Raw genomic sequence first — 20264 nt, 5'->3', positions numbered from 1 at the left:
AAGGCTGCGGTCATCAATTGATCTTCTTTTTTGGAATAATTACCAAGTATTTCATTACACATCACTTCAATTGAATCTAGCCACTCTCGGCAAGGTGTTTTAAAGTACTTTTTAAACTTGAAATAGTAAGGTAAACGTACAAGTTCACCTTCTTTCTTTTCCCCCTGTAGCTTCGGCATTTCCCATTCTTTCAAACTAGGAAAAACTTTGAAAGCCAAAAACTCCTGAACCAGGTCCCTTGTGCTGATATGCTCTGTAATAATTCTGAATTCATTCATTGCTTGTTGTGTTGGACCTTCGGGTGTCATGTTGCAGCGAGGTCGGGTTTCTCCGAAGATTAGTTCGAGTGGACTTTGCACAAGCTTTTCCTTGTCATCATCAACCTTGACATAGAACCACTCTGATTTCCAGCCTGCTGCCCACTTGCTTCGGTAGCTAATTACAGGAAACTTTGTAGTTTTTCGATAGGCGAAGTTATAGCAACCAAAATTATCGTGCAATCCATCCTTTCTAGCCTTTGTTTGATAATGCAACTCGTGAACCCGGCAAAAGCTGTCCGCAAATGGTTCCACTGCTTGGCTTCGGAGTGCCCAGATATAAACAATAAGCCTAACGATGGCGTTAGGGGTCAGCTGGTGAAAATAGATACCGAACCTCTTCAGCACCTCTGCAATAATCCCATGTAGGGGGAATCTTAATCCAGCCTTTAGAAAGCTTTTGAAAATAACAATTTCATCCTTCTCCGGCTTTGGGGTAGTCTCTTCTCCTCCGAAGCGCAATAGCTTCTTCTGGTTTTCAGTAAAAAAGCCCGATTTTACCATCTTGGACAGATCAGCCTTCGAAACAGTAGATTTCCCGAAGTCCAAGTGGCTGGGTTTGCTCGGCATGGCAATGCGATAATCATCTTCGGGATCAGTTTCCTCAATATCTTCTTCCTCTGCTTCAGCGATTGCTTGTTCTGCATCATCATTAGGAACCTCTTCCGAAGTCACTAGCCCGGATCGTTGCATGGCTTCGGAGATGGGGACAGTCTCCGAAGCTTCAGTTTCGTCCCCCTCACGTTCAACCCTGGCGGTAGAACGCACTCTGGCCATTTAATTATGAACTTGTGGAACTTTAATACTTTCTTCCTCCGAAGCAAGTTTCAAACTGGAGCTTCGTTCGATTCCGACAGACAAGCTTCGGCGACGGTTAAAAATTTTGGCAGCAAAACAGTGCAAATAGCAATGAATGCTGTGGTAACTTCACACCTACTCGTCTGCTTATATAGTGCTGCAGGTAAGAAGGCGAAGCGCCAGGATTTTTACACCAGGCGGACACCCGCTCGCACTCGCTGCGTGGTGGACCGCAGAGACCGAACAGTAACTCTGAAAGGTGGGGCCGCTACACGCTGAGAAATTGAATCGTTTCTCGACAACGAGCTCAGGGAAGGTGTTTTTTAGACCTTCGGCGCTCCGAAGCTTAAGAGACTTTTTTCACGGATCAAGCTCGTTACGAAAAACGATCTAGCACCGCGAAAGGGGCTACTGTTGGGCCTATGCTTCGTCGCCGAAGGTCTTCTAGGAAGAAGCGGCTTTCGGCTGAAGCTGTTTGTATAAGATGGCCGAAGGTCCCTCTTCATGAAGCTTCGGTATTACAAACCGACTTAAAAATAGAATGACCTTTTAGTCCATAAAGGTCTGAGTCAATGTTGTAAACTTTTTATAAGGGGCATACTTGTAATCCCTCACAGGCTGCGCCCTGTGCCTATAAATAGTGAACAGTATTCCTTTACTGTTCACGGATTCTAGTAACTGCAATCGCATATTCTGGAATTCAACCTTTTGTCAAGGCAGAGGTATTATTGTATTCAATGATTGGATATATTAAGAAAATATAATATAATTCGTATATGACTTGTTTACCTCTTTTGTACCTTTTATTTTATGTCATCTTGCAATATCTATTGAAATTTTATTACGAAGATCTAAGCTTCGTAATTTTACTCTCATCAACCTTCGTCCAAGACCCATTATCCTCAAGGGAATAATGTTTCATGGACGAAGGACGTTGACATTTAACACTTTATGTTGCCTTGTTCTTAATTCATAGCACTTGAGAACGAGTCTCCAACAAATACACCCTCAACTGATCATTTCCAAGTGTGGGAGCCCAAGAGACATACCAAGGCATATATTAGACATTCTCAAGTGCTCTTACACCCAAGTGCTTAATAGAGTCACTCGGTGATTAGCGTAGGTGATTAGGTTAGTTAGACCGCTCTAGCGCTTGCTCTAGGTGGATCCTAGTTAGTTGAGTGAGTTTAGATAAACCACCAACCCCTCGGCTCTTACGCGAGCCATTATAATTTTACCGAGTGGGGCGAGAGTCTTGCGAGACTGTGAAAACCGCATTTGTGTCATGGCCGCCACCGTGTATCAGAGGGAACGAGGACCGCGGCATTTTTAGCCGGAAGCTCGATAGTGGAGACGGCGGGGAGCGTCCGAGAGGAGCCGAAAGCGGAGCACCACTTGCGCATGGAGAAGGCCCGCGGCTCTCTACAGAGTTACTCGACCGAGGTGCTTGGCCCTCGCTTGGGCTTCCCTTTGTGCAGGGGTACCAACGAGGATTAGTCGAGACCTTGCGTGGTTCCGGATACCTCGGTAAAAATACCGACGTCATCCACGAGAGTTTGCATCTCTATCTTGCTCTTTAAGTTTCCGCATTTATATTAAACATTTAAGTTCCAATCTTGTATTCATACTTATATAGTGTAGATTAAAACTTACCTATTGTGGTAGAGATAGCAACACTTAGACAAAACCTAGTTTGCACATTCTAGTTTGATTATTTGCACAGGTTTTGCTTTAGGGATTTATTAGTAGCCTAGTTTAGTGAAAGTTTTAAAAGTCTTAATTCACCCCCTTTTAGGCGTCACCCGTTTCCTACAGAAACAACAATGACATCTGGGCCCTATTACAGCCATTGGGCACCAAAATACTTCTTTTTGGGCTTCATCTCCTGTGCACTCCTTCTCGACTTCACAACATCGTTAGCTATCTTCTTCTATTCAGTTAACTTCTCCACTGTAGCACGTCTGGCACTGCCAGTCAACTCTTCAGCATCATCAAGTTCAGTCTGTTCTTCATGTTTACTAACAGGCGACGGTTGGACCAAAGGTGTCGACGCCTCAACAAAGCTTCTCGACCTTGTAGCTACACTTAGTGGCTGTCTTGGATGGGGCGGACGTGGCGACGGCCCAGTCAGCAAAGGTCAGGTGCTTCCAGTCGAGACGAAGCGAAACGCCGTGCAGGTTTGTGCAAGCACGACTGCACGAGGGTCTCATCGGCCGTCCAACATGGGGAAAAGTTTCTTGTTCCTACCAAGGATCGACGACCGTAGGATTCAAAAAGTTTCTACGTTTCTACGAAGGATCGACGACCGTAGGATTCTAATAAAAAATTAATCTAACAGCTGAGATAGATCCATAAAAATTGGATATTTTATAGTATAGATTAACTATAAATACATCTCAAAAATATATATTAAATGGAATTCTACACACGTTAGTCTTTTATTGGTTGAAAGCTGTACAAGAGACATGCTCTTAACAAGTCTGTCTCATGGTATTTTTTTTCACTTACCCCTTAAAGACATTCTAATTAATGGGGTTGTAGATGCCCTTATATCCTCAAACCAAACACCACCGAGTGAGATCACCCCACTCCGTCCCATCCCATCCTCTCATACAAATGCTACCTTAACCAAACACTGGCCCATCCTCTAAACTAAACGCCACCTGAAAGGGTTAATTAGAAATATACCACTCTTATTTTAAAAAGTTAGAAACCAGTCCATTTTCATGCAATTCTATGGCATCTAAATAAACTAACCATCTAATTTTGGAAAAGTAAGATGACATGTATACAATACAATTAATCCAAAAAGGGTCACCATCATCTTATTTGGAGATGTTCATGAAAGGGTCACCATCATCAGAACCAAACCTCTAATTAAGTTACCATTCATACTGCAGGAAATGGCAAGTAATCCAGAAGCGTGCATCTGCCAGTTAAGTATGCTCAAATTTTGACTCGCAAAACTGAAGCTATACAATAACATTTACATGCAGAGGTAGGAAACTAAACACAGACAAAATTTGGAATTAGCGTCCAGGTCAAAATTCTAGCTGCACATTTAAGCAAACTAGTATATGCGAACCACAAAGTGAGAAGAACCGCCCTTAACAATCTTTTACAAGGCCTTCTGTATAATCCAATCAATCCCAGCATGCACTGACTCTCCATAGTCGGCAGCTTATTCATCTCTATCTCTTATTTCAAACTACACAATGTAAACAGTGTAATTCGCAATGCAAAACAGTGTTTTACATGATCATATGTACGATTTGTTAGCCATAGCCCAACCCTACTCACTCTGCTATGTACACTCACTTTCAGAATGAACCATATATATCTAGTTCTACTTTGCTCACCCTCACTTTCTGATTTGACAGAGAAGTAAAGGATTCCACTCGCTCACCTGTCCAATCATGATCTGACCTTAGCAACCAAGTTTCTGGATCGATGAGGTTGAGGAACGGGAACGTGCTTAAAAAGGATTTTAACACTACAAGGATGAGATGGGGGACGAGATTGTTCCCACGTCTCCGGAACGGACGAACGTTTCCAAAATGAGGAATATGGACAAGCTCTATGTTCCCAGATTTTAAGGATCTGACCAACAAAATTTTGAGCCACCGATGTCTTGGTGCTTCCAACATTATCATCATCTTGGAGGAAGATAGTATTAGTGGTGAACTACTGCAGTATACGTCTCTTGATACCCATTAGCACTCAAGAGCACCCAATGGACACCAGCTACACCCCACAGACCAACCAAGAACACCAAAAATCATGTCAACACTCAAACAAGCACTGACCTGCAAGTACAGAGATTATTAGGTAGAACGTTCATGAAAAAGAACATGCTTGAAAGATAAATACTATCATCAACTATCAATTAAGCAAGCATACCACGTTCTCATAGCTTCCCTCAAAATGGAACAGCATAGCACCCATTCCCCTCCTTTTACTGACTTCTGCCTGGAAAATACAAGATGGTGACTGACTAAAAATACAAAGAGGATTTGTCTCCAACTAACAACTAACACCTGGAGAGAGAGATGGAGAGAGAGAGAGAGAGAGAGAGAATTCATTGTTGAGAATCAAAGAAATTTGGATTCACATACCACACAGGAACATACAGTAATTCCACAAGCTGTAAGAGCAGATGTAACCTCCGCCATCATCCCTGTGATTGTCACCAAATGAATTCATGAGATTTTACAAAAATTACCAGTAAAAGTTCAATAATAATATAGCAAATGTTATAAGCTAATAGCAGCTACATGCCTTACAACTATGAGTGTTTTATGTGCCAAAAAGAAAACAGATGTAGAATTGTCGAATCAGTCTCGAATCAGTCTCGAAGGTGGAAAGGCAAATGGCTATGCACAGAGAGAACACCAGAGGAATGAAGGCTTGGAAAAATTCCACAATGATTAGCATTGCAGCCTTGCAACGCTTAAATAACACATGGCAGGCAAAGAATCAGGAGCCATTTACATGGAAAGCTACCATAGTTAAATGCCAGTAAACTAATTCAGGCCATCAAGCTATAAATTAGTCTTAAGCGAAAGGACCTCTAGTGTAATGGTTAAGGCTTCCGAGTAGCACCTCCAGATCCTAGGTTTGATCCCCCTCGGGGGCGAATTTCTGGCTTGGTTAAAAAAATCCCCTCGTTGTGCCCCGTCCGCTCCTGGGTTACGTCCTACGTGCCACCCTCTGGCTGGGCGGTTGCAGAGTGGACGGTGATGGCCCGTTAGTGATGGGGGACCAGGGCTCAGGGATTTTCTCGGTCAGGACCATGTTTCGGTCTCTTTTTAATATAATACCGGGAGGACAGTCTTTCTCTCCCCGGCCGAGTTTTTTTTATAAATTAGTCTTTAAGGCCTGACTGATTGTGACCTTTACAAGGCTATGATTAGGTGGATTTAAATATTCGAACACACGCAATAATTGACATGAACAAGTTTGCCATAAAACTCATACTACTTCAAGGAAAAGATAGAAAGATCAGTATAGCTTCTCTGTCTAGTGCAGGCAAAAGCATATTACCTTTTCGATCAACACAGGCTATGCAAAGCCATTGGACAGAGTTGCCTTCCGTATTATGCCAACCAGAAATTTTACCAGATTTCCAGTCATCCAAACCAGGGAAAACTTCCTTGCAGGTGGAATTGCTAGGGTGCATTAACTCACTGAAGCTATCACCTCGAATTGTAGAATGACCATTGATTTTGATGCCCAAATCCTTAACAGTTTTGTTTTGCTTCCCATTGACCTTTGGATAGACATTATTAACAGGTAAAAAGCCATCACTACTTTTGTTGACAAAGAATAATTTATCAGAACTTAATATCTTCTCCCAGTTGAATTTACTATCTTCTTTCTTGGTGCTTGGAAGTGAAAGCTCACTATCACTTTCATCTTCAAGATCAGCAACAAAACTATTAACTGCGTCAGCAGTAATTTCAGCAGCAGAAAGAGCAGCTTGCTCCCTTAAGAACTGATAAGGAAAAGATTAATTACCAAGCTGTCTATTATCGTAGGAAAATAGATTTAAATGATAGTACCACATACTCTCATAATTTTGTGTCTAGCACTGCGAGTTTTTGCGTGCTGTAGCCACTGCTGGTGACGCTGGAATGCATACTTACTAGATAATTTCTGCAATGGAAACAAATATGTTGAGTTAGTCCATACGTTCATGGATATAAAAAAAAGTTTCCAATACAATTTCTGCCTTGAAATCCTCCTGATTGATACAGGGCAATAAAAATGAGCATTGTGATAGTTACTGAGAAACACATATGTTATTCAGATTTGCACCCAAATTGTTATAGTGAAGACTATTTTAAAAGACAGTTAGCAAGTACTGATGTAGGTCAGTAGCCTTGATGGCTGCTCATGTTGGTTAAGAGTATTGATATCAGATTGATTGGGCTACCTAATGTCATAGGTTAAAAACAGACAGTTTGGTTGATTCACTTGAGACCATTCACGTGGTGAGACCAGAAGTACAGTACATATGCCCTCTCTAAGAAAAAGAAAGTAACATTTGATCTCATGGTGATGCTATGATGCATGCATGGTCACATTTTGATGGATCAGTCACAAAAGAAGATATCATGAACCCAGTTAGACAAGAAAACAAGGAGAGCTCCATGTCGATCCCTGCATGTACAATTAATCTCTCTTGAACTCAGTATGCTTGTGGTGGGTTAGTGGCTGTTGCATAGGTCACTGTCTTAACGCTAACTGATACAAGGTGTCCCCTCAAGGTAATTACCAGTTATATAAAACTCGACAGGTAGGGGAAAGACTGCCCCCACGACTTTGCACTAAGGTGGCGTCTGGATGGAGCTTGGAATAGGGAATAGGAAATACGACGGGATGAGAAGGAAAACAGATAGGGATACCAGCACTTCTACTCATACCCATGTTCGGTTTCTCTTGTTTGGGTTAGAGATATGTGGCAGGACCCACATGAGTGAATAAAAAATGGTCTCCACAAGTCTTCCATCTAGCACACTGTTCTTTTCCATCTTTGTCCTGCAACCTTCTTATCTCTGCTAGATCTTTGTCAGGCAAATTTGATCTCACCCAGCCGGCCACGCAAGATGGAAAGCCGCCAGTGCTGTCGAAGAGGACGAGGACCCCGGGCCGGAGATCGATGCAGCCTGAGCACCCAGAGTGATCTCCTCCAGGGCGAGGTCATCGCGAACCTGGAGGAAGGTAGGAAAGGGGCGCTGGCGCATGATCAACGACCGGAGGTGGGTGTAGCGATCGCCGAGGCCGCGGAGGACGTTGAGGACTAGGATGCGGTCCTCCACGGGGCAGCCCAGATCGCCAAGTGAGTCCGCCATGGTCTTCATCTTGCGGCAGTACGAACTGACACTGAGGTCCCCCTGGACGAAGGTGCGAAAAGCGGCGTCGAGGCGGAGAGCCCGGGCCTCGGCGTTGCCCATGAACTGGCCCTCGATGGCAAGCCAAACAGCCCGAGCGTGAGGAAGGTTCCGGAGGAGGCTGTGGAGGTCGACGGGGATCGTCCCCACGATCCAGGTGAGCACGATGTTGTCGAGGCGCACCCACGCAGCAGTCGGCGCCACACCGGTGGGGTCGCAGAGGACATGGTCATCCAGGGCGTAGCGGCGAAGGGTGAGAAGAAGCAAGTCCCGCCAACGCGTGTAGGATGGCGACTCTGACTCCAGGACGACCGGAACCATCAGGCGAATGTTCTGGACACTCCCAGCTTGTAGGTGGAGCTGAGCCACGAGCGGGTCAGCCGGGTCATGCCAGAGCACCGCGGGGATGGTCCGGGGCCCGGTCCCGACTGTCGGTACGGTCGGGACGCCGTACACGCCGCCCATGGTGTTAGCGGAGGTGGCCCCGCCGTCGTGGGCCGCAGGCGAAGCGAGGTGCTGTTCCGCCGCGGCAATTTGAGCAGCGATAGCATCGGCGGCCTCGCGCTCGCGCTCCCACGCGAGGGCCGCTTCCCGCAAGCGGGCCTGTCGAGCAGCGTGCTCCGCACGAGCAGCGGTGAGGGCGGCGACAGTGTATTCCTGGTGGGTGATCGGTGGAGGAGGCGGCGGATCGACAACCATCGACGGGGGGATTGGCGGTGGCGGGTTGGAGTCCTCCAGATCGGCAGTTCCCGCCGGAACCACATCCGCCACGGCCGCAAGAGCCGAGGCGGCGCCGGCAGCAGTGGGGTCCCCACCGGTGGCGCTAGGCGCAGCCCCCCACGCGGGCCCAAGTGCGGGGGAGACGGGAACCGACCCCCACGCTCCTGCTACCAGGGTTGGCGCGCCAGCAGGGGAGGTAGTGTCGGCGACGGCTGGAGGGGGTGGGGCACGGCGGCGCGTCGGCCAGGGGATGCAGCGCGCACCCAGGAGGAGAGGGGAGGGAAGGAGGAGTTGGAGAGAGAGGGGCGCTGCTGACCAGCCATGGGCGCGACGGGAAAGAAGTGGCGGCGGCGGAGGCGCCCAGGGCGGCGCGGCCGGTCCTTGCGCGGCTGAGGGCGCGCACGGCGGCATCGAGGCCGCGGCTGGACGCGGCCAGGCGCGGTGCAGCAGGGACGCGGCCAGGCGCGGCGTAGCAGGGGCGCGGTGCCAGTCAGTCAGGGCCACCAGGAGGAGGGCGGCGGCGGCGGAAGCCCTGAGCTGGAGTCTGGCGGCGGCGGCTGAAACCCTAGGATAGGGTGGCGCCGCCAGAAACCCTAGGGCGAGGGCAGCGGCGGCTGTAGGGAGGGTGGCGGCGCCAGAAACCGTAGGGCTAGGGCAGCGGCGGCTGTAGGGATGGAAACTAGGCTGATACCATATTGGAGTGAATATTCCATAGATTAGGGCTAACCCAACAGGTTAGCTATATAGTGTTTACATGGGCCACATGGGCCTAGCCTTAACAGGCCTAACACTCTAACAGCAAGTTCCCCATGTGGGGCTAGATGTGGGAGAACTACAACGCATGCACCACAAAGCGACGCGCAGCTTCAGTCGCCAGCACAACGTGACGCTGGCTCTGACGGCCCACGCGGCAAAGCAACGCAGGCTCTGGTGGTCCATGGCGAAGCGAGGTGGGCCCTGGTGACGAGCAATGCAAGCACAACCAGCTACAGCATCTCCCCCACGCTGCAAGGTGAGGTGCGGGCGTGCAGCTCTGGTGGTCCATGCGAGGTGCAGATCCAACTGTGAGATGTGTTGGCACTTGTGGCTCCGATGGAGATTTCGCAACGCTCCTTATTTTTTCGCTATAACCCACCACCTGTGTCGGGTTTGGAGGTTTAGGAAAAGGCCACCTCATTTCCTATCCATATCCTTTCTCATTTCCCATTCCAACAATCCAAACATATGATAGCAATAGCATATTTCCCTCCCCTCATTTCCCAGTATCCAAACGCCACCTAAGCAGAAACCTCAGAGAATCCGGATGAGAAAACACCCTAACCTTGGCCTCTCCCTATAGAGGCTCACCGTAACCTGGGCAGGCGATCACTGCCAGTACCACCAAATACAGAGTGGACCACACCGTTACCATAGGTCGGCACCCTGTCATTATTTGTTTGGGAGCCACAGCGACTCAGCAATGGAATTTTTATGCAAGCTGGGATTCAAACCTGGCTGGTTGGTACCACTACTACCACACTACTAGTGCTTTTGTGGAATTACCAGTGTTAGGAGACGGAAAAGCCTAACCCTAATTGGACAGGTGATATATTAATATATAGTCAAGACATGGGTCAAGGCCCATTACAGTGTACACACGAACACAATACGCTAACACCCCCTGGCAGTCACAACTCTATCCAGTACAGATGTTGAGGCTGGACCAAAACTCCGAAAACACCGTATATTGGAGCCTCTTGGTGAAGATGTCGGCAAACTGCAAAGTGGTCGGATGCAGAGAACGCGGACATCGCCGACAACGACACGCTCGCGGACGAAAATTGGAGGTCGATCTCCACGTGCTTCGTTCGCTAATGCTACACAGGATTGGTGGAGAGGTAGACCGCACTGACATTGTTGCGGTAGACGAGTGTGGCGCGCGAGGGGCTGTGGAGCTCCTGCAACAGCTAACAAAGCCAGGATGCCTCGGCCACACCATTGGCCACAACGCGATACTCAACTCGCTGGAGAGGCAGACGATAGGTTGCCGCTTCGAGGACCAGGAGACGAGGTTGACATCCAGGAACACGGTGTAGCCAAAGGTGGACCGACGCGTGTCAAGGCAGCTGGCCAATCAGCATCAGTGTAGACCACCAGCCAGAAGTCAAAGAGGTAGCGAAGAATATGCTTGGCAATGGTGAGGTGGGGCTCCCGTGGGGTGTGCATGTGAAGGCATACGTGTTGGACAGTGTAGGCGATGTCTGGCCATGTAAAGGTGAGGTACTGTAGAGCACCAACAAGACTCTGGTAGGTCGTCATGTCTCTGACCAGGGCGCCATCGTCGTCGGAGACCTTCGCGTAAGTGTCAATATGCATGGAGCAGGACTTGCAGTCAGCCATGCCAGCTCACTCTAGAATGTCGATGGCGTACTGGCGCTGGTGAAGGAATAGGCTCTAGGGCGACACTCCACGGTGACCTCGAGGAAGTGGTGGAGTGGACCGAGGTTATAGCTATACATTCAGGCCGCCCGGCTCAGCCCACAGGCTTAGCCCTCGTCCAACGACATGTTATTGGTTAAACGTGTCAGGCTCATTTTTGCAGGCCCAAAATTTACATCAAAGCCCGAAATCTTAACTTATACAAGTTATGATGATGAGGGTTGTTAGAATAAAATGTGCTTGTATATCATGCTACGGCCATATCAGGGGTCCACACGATTGTTCTATAGTAGAGGAAGACCTTAATCGACTCTAATTCAAGATAGGATAGTGAAAGTAGCCTAGAGTGGGGTGAGTAGGCTACATCAGAATTTTCTCACCTAAAACTTCGAGATAGAGTCAAATTCCAAGTTGCAGTGCAACCCGGTTCAGCTGGTATGAATACCGGCTGAACCGTTTTTGAACCTGCTCAACTTAGGTTAGATTAATAACGAACAAACAACGCAGAGTATAATGAGAGATTCTTTCTGACGCCTTGCCCGAGAGAAAATCCACATGAATAGGGACGAATCGATGTGAACGAAGTCCACAAGATCCACACACAAGATAGAACTAGACTATGCTAACCAACGATTTGAAGCCTTTTTCAAGAACACAACACGAACGCAAGAACACACGATATAATTCGAGGTTCGGCCACACCACAAAGGTGTCCTACTCGTTGAGGAACCCACAAAGGACCGGGTCTCTTTCAACCCTAATCCTCCTCAAGCCAACCACCAAAGTCAAGGCAATCCCTTCTCAACTTAGCTCAAAGAGCGGGCGATACAAACTTATTGAGGTTGTCCACTAATTTGGACACTCTCAAGCAACCTCTATCCTTCAAGGAACACAAGGTTCCAAGAGTAACAAATCCGCACAAGATTCAAGTTTCAACGAGCTCAAGAGAAAGAGAGGGGGAATAGAGAGATGAAATCACCAACAAGTTCACCAAACTTCACCTCAAGGTTATTAAAACGATAAAACGTTGGAACGCTCATGGGTGAAATTTTGACTTTTAAACGTTTAAATTTTGTTTAAACGTAGTTTTAAACAACATATGAAAAATACCAATATATCATAATTTCAGACAATAATATGAAGTTAAATACTAAAACAGAGAGGTCAGTGGCTTACCAAAACTTCACCCATGAGCTGGATTGAACCCCAAAAGTAACTAATGGTATGTTTGGTTGCGGGACAGCAAGGACAGGGACGTCCCCTGGCGTCCTCTCTCATCCCTCCAATTTTGAGGGATAACTGGGGACAACACTGGGATAGTCCTGTCCCAACCCCTAACCCTGAACCAAACAACCCTATTTGAGGGATCGTCCCGTTCCATCCCATCCTGTCATTGCAACCAAACGCACAATAATAGACTGGGCCCAAAAATAACTAATGGTCTAAAATGCATAAAACACTGTGTTTTACAGTTTAGAACGCCAAAACGCTAAAACGTGATTTCAACCTCTAATTAGAGTTTTGACGTTTAAACGTAGTTTAAACATCGTTTAAACGTAGTTTTAATAACACTGCTTCACCTCACACCAAGGGTCCTCCAAGCGATTGAAGGGGATGTGATTTGGGTGTGAGAGAGGAAGTAAATGCACTTGTTTGAGAGTTGGTTAGTCATGACAGCCAAGAATTCGTGGATGGGGCAAGAGTGAATGAGAGAGAGGGCTAAGGGTATATAAAGGAACCCCAATAGGTAGCTGACCGTTTGACCTTTCTACTCAAATACTGGTTGAGCCGGTATTGAAACCGACTGAGCCGGTATCTAGCAGAGAGGAACTCAATCCAGCCACTGGCTGAGCAACAAGGTGGACTAGGAGAAAAACCGATGAGCCGAGTCAAGGACCGGCTGAGCCAGGATTCAACAGAGAAGAACTCGTCAACTGCTCGGCTGAACAAGGAGCCAGACCAGGAGAAAACCGGCTGAGCTGGGTCAAGGACTGGCTGAGCCAGGATCCAACAGAGAGGAACATGGTCCACTACTCGATTGAGCAAGGTGCTGAACCAGGGGGAAACCGGCTGAGCCGGGATCCACCAGAGAAGAACCCGGTCCATGTGCCGGCTGAGTAGCAAGGTCAGCCGCCCTGGCCAGAGAAGTTCCTAAAGCCCAACTTAGCTGCCCCGAGAGACGGGCTCAGCTTGCATTTGCTAGGAACTCTCTAGTAAGGCGCACCAACGACCAAAACTCAAGATTTTAGGAAGATTTTGAAGAGAAAAGGTTTGAGCTTATCACAAAACTAACCCACTTGTCGGATCCCTCTTAATTGAACGGTAAATCCTACGACTCAAGAATTATAAAATTTTAAACGATACTCGCACAAAATCACATGAAGCGTGCGAAACGATGTATATGAGTAATTCACCATGCATTCCTCTTTGATTATTCATAGAGTATGTGCTCCTCTTGTCTTTGAAACAACTAGACACGTACTAGGAGCAAACTTGTTAGAAACTCTATTTGTTTTGTCATTTAATCACCAAAACCCTTAAACGAGGTTGATTGCACTTACAGATAGAATCTGGTTTGATCAGTCCTAGAGACATCAGAGTTAGAATAGGAGTCGTTTAAGGTATTTGTACCCGAGCTGGAGTTCCTGTCATATTGTAATTCTGATGGCAATACTCTGCTCTATATATACTCAACCCCCTCGGCCTAATAGGTCATGCCATGTTTTCTTGCAATTGTTGTTGTATATAAATTTAGTTAGTTGGTCATACGACCGTATAAAACTTGCAACCATACTGAAGTTAATATTAGGGAAACAGGAATTGAGAGCATAATTTGACCAATAAGCATGTGAACATTGCAATTTTTTTACAATGAAAGCATCACCTTGTATGTGCGTATCTTGGGTTCTTGACATTGCAAAATTGTAAAAAAAAAGAATTATATCAGAAACAAACCATGCGACCTAAGAGAAGAATACTAACATCATAAGTTATAATCTCCACCACTTCAGCATTTGCAAGTACATGAATTGGTGAAACCAGATTGCCATTCACCTGCAAAAGAGCATATGAAAACACTAAGGCCCCGTTTGTTTCCCTTCATTTTGAGGAATTGTAATATAAATAATGGAGTAGGCTATTTTTTTAGAATGTGACATTCCACACATTTCTAAAGTTTATATATAAGTGTATCTCAAATTCATGAGATGAGAGATGGAAATTGATTCTATAGATTTACATACTATTTTTCTAATGTACAACTTATAGTACACTCTTCTACTTGCTTCTCTATAGTATAAGTGTAGGGTATAACTATCTCTTATATGATTTAGGATAATATATAAATATATTAACTTAATTAGTTTGTGTCTAAATTATGATTATGAGAATGGAATTCAATTCCAACGAAACAAACGGGGCCTAATGGAATTCATCATTACAATGCATTTCCATTTTCCCTCATAGTTTACCTTTGCTGCAATCATTTTGTTGCCGATTTCAGTATGAATCAGATAAGCATAATCAACCACCGTGGCTCCCTTAGGCAGGTTTTTAATCTACATGTAACAGCTTATTTAGAGCCTCCAAAATAGTCTATGCTGTTAACTAATATCTCTGAGTTCATTGCCTCACCTCGCCTTTAGGAGTAAACACAAAGACACGGCTTCCTAGAAGATCTCGGGTGATAGTATCAACAAATTCCCTAGAACTCATATTACCAACAAACTCTTCTTGCCACTCGCGGATTGCATTGAGCCAACCAATCTATGAAAGATGGTATGCTATTAAAAAAAAAATTCTCAAACCCACTGCAGTACAATATGTAAAGCAGAAATACTATAAAGCTTAAAAGCATTCGTATGATTAGATTAGATAAAGTATAGTACCCTCAGAGCAAAGTCTGTGTTGTTCAAGCAGATTACTTTCCCCTTGGCATTTCTTCCACTTGATATTCCAAGGCCAACAGGTCCAGAAGCCACCCTTCTTCCACTGTAATGTGCAGCAATGCCTCTTTCTGCTATTAAATCCATATCTTCTGTTCTTATCTGCAATACAGTTGGAATTTTAAACATGTCACAATCAGTAACAGGATGAAAATACATTCTTTGCTTGATATTTGCCAGTTTCAGTTTAACAAATGGGTAGGCAACATTACCTGAACTTCCAAATGGAACATACTCTCGTTAAGAAATGGTATCACTGTTGTGTGTAGACTTTGGTACCCATTAGGTTTTGGAGTTGCAATGTAATCTTCCACCTGTTGACACAATTAATTGTTAGAAAGGTTGTATATTTCACAAAAGAACATTTAATATGACGAAAAGAAGATAACTCACAGCTTGAGGAATGGGTGTCCATATGCCATGAACAAGGCCAAGAACATGATAGCAGATCTGAATTGAATTGAACACACTTGTGAGCCAATGACAAATTCATTGTATGAACAATATAGTAATTTGTTGTTAGTGGTACCTGTTGTGCAGTGCACAATGGGCCAACACCATTGCAAGATTTTGGTTTTATGATGATTCTCAGCTAAGCAAATAACATTAGGTTCGTTATTTTACAAATAACAGGATATTTAGAGTAATATAACTAATATGAATATTAAAAAATACCTGAGCAACCTGATTCACCTCATTTATTGAACTCTTGGATTTGAGTGTAGTTTTGTAAATGCTGAAAGATGGCTCAACTAATAAATAATCCACCAAATAAACAACCTTACACCATATTTCAAAGTAAGAACCACATAACACTCAAACCGTTATTGTAATAATATTTTTTTGGTTTAAAATTTAATTGAGGCGTACAGGTAAGCAAATGAGCAGGCAACTGTACCACAAAGCATTGTCACATTATGTAGTGATTTTTAGTCAGCAACAAATATGGTTCACTGGCCAACCTTTTTATAAAAGAAAAAAACTAACAAAAAATGAGTAGGAGACTGGTTAATTGTATGATCTCATAAGAAATGAATTGGAAAACTGTGTAAGAAATATCTAGGGAACACAATAGCATGCCAGCACAGCACTACAGCAAGCAGAGGTGGTGCTATAGTACAATAATCCAAATCCTAATGAAAATAGATAAGTCTGAACTCTGAAGCCAGTAGCACTTCTAGTTTAATGAGATGGCATGCGCTTACCTGTAGAGCTCTTTGTAAACTGAACGCACTTCGGTTTCAACACTAACAAGATCGAGAAACTCATCCTCAGCAATCTTTTGCCTTAAAATTCTATTTGCCTGGAATTGAAGAATCTCAAATTCATGTCATCCATTGCAAACATGAGAAAATGGCATTGAATCATGCAGTATCAATCATAACTTAAAAGCTATCAAACGAACACAGTACCTCTTCCAATTCTTGTTCATGGGACTTGTACAAGTCTTCAACTCTTTTCCTTAGTTCAGCAAAACCAGTGGGGTTAACGTACATGAAGGATAGATATTCCAGCTCAGACTACAAAGACAAGAGCTGCTGGTCAAACGTCAAAGGAAGGAAGAACTGAGAGTGAAACATTAGGATTTAAGATTTTTTTCCTTCATAAATGCACATATACACATAGTGATATACTGATTATGCCTACATGAAACAAAAGATTTTTTTTTTACACGGATAAAAGTAGCAGTACAAGATCACCTATTATAATAAAAAAAATTAAAGGGGACAAGTCTTTCTCCCTCAATTTTGAGAGAGAGGCCCTTCCCTACCTAAAAAACCATGATGAAAACCAGCTGCAAAAAGACTAAAGAGACTGCTTTCAGCCTTTCACAAGTTTAAGGGTTGGACTATTATTGCAGAGGATGTCGAAACTAGAATTATTCCCCAAATTCTTTTACAAGAAAGACTTATGGACAGCAAGTGAACCTTGCTTTTATTTTATTCTAGAATTATTCCACAAATATGTTTACAGCAAGTGAACGTTTATTTTATTTTTAAAAGGTAAGGAGTAAAAATATAAGGCAAGATTTTCTCTTAATACAATGGGTTCTGTCATGGGAGAAGGATGTCAGAGAACAGCTAATGCAAGGAACTATACATAGCATGTATTCACATGTAGCAGTATAAGCAAGACTGCAAGTTGTTAAACAATTCTAAAAATGCAAGCTATTCATGATTGGCTTGCGAATTTGACTTATCAGTGATACAAAAAACTGTAACATATAAAGATATCCGGTGATGTAGGAATCTTGAAGAAAGAGGCTGGAGAATCCCTTCCTCTGAGGCACGCTGCACCATAATGTTAAGGACATCCCTAACCAAGACAAAGAGCATAGGGGACAACGGGTCCCCTTGCCGCAGACCCCTCCGATGATAATATATGACTTCTCCCGAACATCCGTTAAGCAAGATCTGAGTTGAAGAAGAGGACAGCAAACCACAAACAACGTTGCACCAAATCTGTCCAAAACCCATCCTATGAAGGACTTCAATTAAAAAGGCCCAGGAAACACTATCAAACGCCTTAGAAATGTCCAATTTGAGCATGATACGGGGCTGTTTTTGCTGCCGCAGAAAACGAGCAGTATGTTGAACCAGCAATATAGTTATCTTGAATAAATCATTTCTTGATGAAAGCAGATTGATTTGGCGAGACAAGATGCTGCAACTGACCAGCCAATCTATTAGCCAAAAGCTTAGACATCAGCTTTGCAAAACTATGAATAAGGCTGATAGGTCTAAAATCCTTGGCCTTGTCAGCCCCTTCCACTTTTAGAATGAGAGCAATGTAAGCAGAGTTCAGATAATTCATGTTGGCAAACTTTCTAGCCCAAACACAGGAAATTGCAGCCATGACATCAAACTTGATAGTGGGCCAACAGACCTTATAGAATCGACCCGTGAACCTGTCTGGCCCTGGCGCCTTATCTAGAGGTAGACTAATGATTGTGTTCCACACCTCATCTGCCGAAAAAGGGCTATCAAGGGCTTCCAGATTAAAACTAGGAACCCCAAGCAGCTCCAAATCAATAGCAGCCCCCCTGTTGATAGCAGTACCAAGGAGGTTCACATAGAAATCAGTGAACAAGTCCGCCTTCTCATCCTGGGCAGTGAAGACCTGTCCATCCTCTGAAACAATTCTAGGAATGAACTCTTAGCTTTGTGATACCTCGCACATCATCATCCCTCATCAACATGATTAGCAGAAAGCCTTCACACCTCCTCCCTGCACCCGGGACTGGACTGAAGAGGCAAAAGGACCTGACTATGACTATGCCTCGACGCAGTAGGCGTGTGGCTGGAATTGGCGTGGAGTTCTCCATGCAGGATTGGCGCAGCAAGGCATCCAGGAAAGCAATGAGGGCTTTACGTATTATCAATGAGTCTGATAAGATTACTTCTGATGCCATCATGGAGTATGCTTTACTTTTTAAACGCCGGCTTATCCAGTCTCATGTTGATGCCTTAGCTGCTCTGTTTGGGTGGTCTACACCTGAAGACTTAAGGTCTTAGGTCTGTCCAGTTGGCGTTTTCTGTTAAGTTTTCCAATGGATCCTTCCAAAATACTTTTCTGGAATGTGAGAGGACTTAACTCTTCGATCAGGCAAGATGCTGTGAGAATGCTGGTTGATTCTGCTAAAATTGATGTTGTATGCTGTCAAGAGACTAAAATGCAATCTATTTCTAGAAGAGATATACTATCCATGCTTGGCGTCGAATTCACAGAATTTGTGTTCCTGCCTTCGATAGGAAACAATGGGGGCATACTAGTGGCTTGGAAGAGGAATATTGGTCATACTGGACTCCAGAGAATTGATAATCATTGTGTTTCAGTGCAGTTCTGTAGACAAGACGGCCAGCCATGGTGGTTATCATGTGTCTATGGGCCTAAGGGGAATTCTGAAAAAAAAAAATTCTACAGGAGCTGAGAGATACCCGAGCGGCTTGTGTTGGCCCTTGGGTGGTCACAGGAGATTTTAATCTAATCTACAAGGACAGTGATAAGAACAACTCCAACCTCAACAGGGACATGATGGGCCGGTTCAGATCGCTGATCAACGATCTAGCTCTTAAAGAAATTCAGCTACATGGCAGAAAGTTTACCTGGTCCAATCAACAAGATAACCCGGTGCTTGTGAAGTTGGATAGAGTACTCTGCTCGGCTGACTGGGAATCCTACTTCCCAAATGTGCTTCTGCTCAGTTCATCCTCTCAAGATTCAGACCATTGCCCGCTGCTTCTTGGTCTAAAAGACAATATTGTTGGCAAGAGAAGGTTCCATTTTGAGTCCTTTTGGACCAAAATGGAGGGATTTCAGGACGTGGTGCTGGAGGCTTGGAATTCTATACAGCCGGTCAGCTGTCCCTTCATCACCCTGGATAGGAAACTCAAGGTGACAGCCATGAGGTTACGCAGCTGGAGTGATAAGCAGGTAGGGCATATTGTCTCGCAGCTTTGTCTGGCAAAGGAGTTGCTGCATAAACTCGAAATCGCTCAAGATCACAGGACCCTATCTCCGGCTGAATGCTGGCTTAAAAATAGACTCAAGAAACAGTCCCTGCTGCTGGCCTCCTTCAAGCGTACCATGGTAAGATTAAGATCAAGAATATCCAGGATTAAGGAGGGGGTGCAAACACCTTTTCATATGCATGCTAGATATCGGAAAAGGAAAAATCTGGTGACCTTGCTGAAAGACGGTGATAATATTATTACTAGCCATGCTGCCAAAGCGGATTTAGTGGATCAGTTTTATTCCAACCTTATTGGTCAGTCGGTCTCCAGGGAGAATACCATTGATTTAGCTGCTCTCGGCCTCCCAGCTCATAACCTCTCCATCTTGGACACCCCTTTCACTGAGCAGGAGGTTCTAGCAACTGTCTTGAACCTACCTGCTGACAAGGCCCCTGGCCCAGATGGTTTTACTGGGAGGTTTTATAAGGTTTGTTGGAACATCATCAAAGTGGACGTACTCAATGCAGTTTCAGCAATTTGGTGTAGGAACTTCAATAACTTGGATAAAGTTAATTCTGCATATATTACTATGATCCCAAAGTTTGATGGGGCTGGACCGATTAGTCTTGTGCACAGCTTTGCAAAATTGGTAACCAAGATCCTGGCCAATAGGCTTGCTGGTCATCTGAATGAGCTTGTCTCCCCAAATCAGAGTGCCTT

The 20264-nt window shown here is 44.8% G+C and overlaps 1 protein-coding gene across 2 annotated transcripts in view; it reads right to left on the bottom strand.

Moving 5' to 3' along the window:
- Positions 1-4088: 4088 nt before the first annotated feature.
- LOC103634629 (putative GTP diphosphokinase RSH1, chloroplastic) overlaps positions 4089-20264 on the bottom strand; it is a 49018-nt gene continuing 32842 nt past the window's right edge. Inside the window, exons 10-24 of one of the 2 annotated variants that reach the window (XM_008657215.3) lie at positions 16503-16610; positions 16296-16393; positions 15766-15826; positions 15620-15682; positions 15484-15540; positions 15303-15404; positions 15034-15192; positions 14780-14911; positions 14617-14703; positions 14129-14200; positions 6684-6770; positions 6159-6609; positions 5231-5292; positions 5016-5084; positions 4089-4921 (exon numbers count right to left, since the gene is read on the bottom strand). In XM_008657215.3, the coding sequence (XP_008655437.1) occupies positions 4829-4921; positions 5016-5084; positions 5231-5292; positions 6159-6609; positions 6684-6770; positions 14129-14200; positions 14617-14703; positions 14780-14911; positions 15034-15192; positions 15303-15404; positions 15484-15540; positions 15620-15682; positions 15766-15826; positions 16296-16393; positions 16503-16610 (1701 nt within the window). In that variant the 3' untranslated portion in view covers positions 4089-4828. The remainder of the gene's footprint in view (positions 4922-5015; positions 5085-5230; positions 5293-6158; positions 6610-6683; positions 6771-14128; positions 14201-14616; positions 14704-14779; positions 14912-15033; positions 15193-15302; positions 15405-15483; positions 15541-15619; positions 15683-15765; positions 15827-16295; positions 16394-16502; positions 16611-20264) is intronic. The other variant, XM_008657211.4, reaches the window with a different exon arrangement.

This window comes from Zea mays, chromosome 1 (assembly GCF_902167145.1).
Source record: "Zea mays cultivar B73 chromosome 1, Zm-B73-REFERENCE-NAM-5.0, whole genome shotgun sequence".
In the NCBI taxonomy this organism is placed as follows: domain Eukaryota; kingdom Viridiplantae; phylum Streptophyta; class Magnoliopsida; order Poales; family Poaceae; genus Zea; species Zea mays.
This window is presented reverse-complemented; position numbering and strand designations above follow the sequence as displayed.